The sequence below is a fragment of the Plasmodium reichenowi genome, chromosome 10, assembly GCF_001601855.1.
Source record: "Plasmodium reichenowi strain SY57 chromosome 10, whole genome shotgun sequence".
Lineage (NCBI taxonomy): Eukaryota > Apicomplexa > Aconoidasida > Haemosporida > Plasmodiidae > Plasmodium > Plasmodium reichenowi.
Genome location: NC_033655.1, coordinates 727,135 through 728,154, shown reverse-complemented (window position 1 = coordinate 728,154; position 1,020 = coordinate 727,135). Strand labels below are relative to the sequence as shown.

Sequence of the window (1,020 nt, the reverse complement as noted above, 5' to 3'; positions counted from 1 at the left end):
GTTGATATATATATATATATATATATATATATATATATATATATTTATTTATTTATTTATTATTTTTTTTTTTTAGGGTGTAAAAATTGACAAGTGTTATTTAAATATCTTAAGTGATTGCTCAGTCTTATGTTTTTTGGATAATAGCGGAATTCTCGTAAATACTAATCATAGTATTAAGGAAATATGTATTTATAACAGTCTCAATAATAAAAAAGATGTCTCTATAAATAATGGTGTAAAGAATTTTCCAAAGAATTATAATTATCTATTAACAGTTATTGATATATTTATGGATAACAAAAGTATGTATGCTTATCAACGTATAAAAAATATTAAGCTGTTGCATTCCTTATTTTTGTTATCGTATTATACTCAAATACCTAAATACCTTCGGTAATCAATATAAAGAAATGGAAACAAATAAATATAAATAAATAAATAAATAAATATATATATATATATATATATATGTTATTTTTTTTTCATGTCCATATAGGGTACTAGACGAATTTAAGAATAACATTTTGAATTATATGAACCAATGTGATTATAGTTACTTGTATATTTGTATGTGTGATATTGGAAATATTTCATTCCCATACAACAAATTTGTCTTTCACATGTAAGGAAAATAAATATATGTATTATCAGGATGATATTATTATGTTTTTATTTTATTTTTATTTTATTTTTATTTTATTTTTTTTATTTTTTTATTTTTTATTTATGTGTAGGCTCTTTTTTTGTATTGAAAACAAAAGCGATTATGAGTTGTATAAGAGGAAAAACTCAGAGATAAAAAAGCATAAAAAGATAGATATTTCAAAAAATGAAATACCTTACGATGTAAATGATAGTTCATTGGGGATAAATATTTATGATAATTTAATATCTAGAGATAATTTTGTTTTTATATTTATTTTCCATGAAAAAAAAAAGGAGAAATATCACATGTTTCTCAAGGTAACAAATAAGAAGCTGAGATATGTCATCGTATGTGTGTGTATAAATAATGTG

The 1,020-nt window shown here is 20.5% G+C and overlaps 1 protein-coding gene across 1 annotated transcript in view; it reads left to right on the top strand.

The window, feature by feature from the left end:
• Positions 1–76: 76 nt before the first annotated feature.
• Positions 77–1,020, top strand: part of PRSY57_1018900 (putative membrane protein) — a gene marked incomplete at both ends in the record, with an annotated part of 4,360 nt that continues 3,416 nt past the window's right edge. Inside the window, 3 exons of the mRNA XM_020114873.1 lie at positions 77–396; positions 500–625; positions 738–966. Of these exons, the coding sequence (XP_019970422.1) occupies positions 77–396; positions 500–625; positions 738–966 (675 nt within the window). Of the gene's footprint in view, positions 397–499; positions 626–737 lie in introns of the transcript that reaches the window.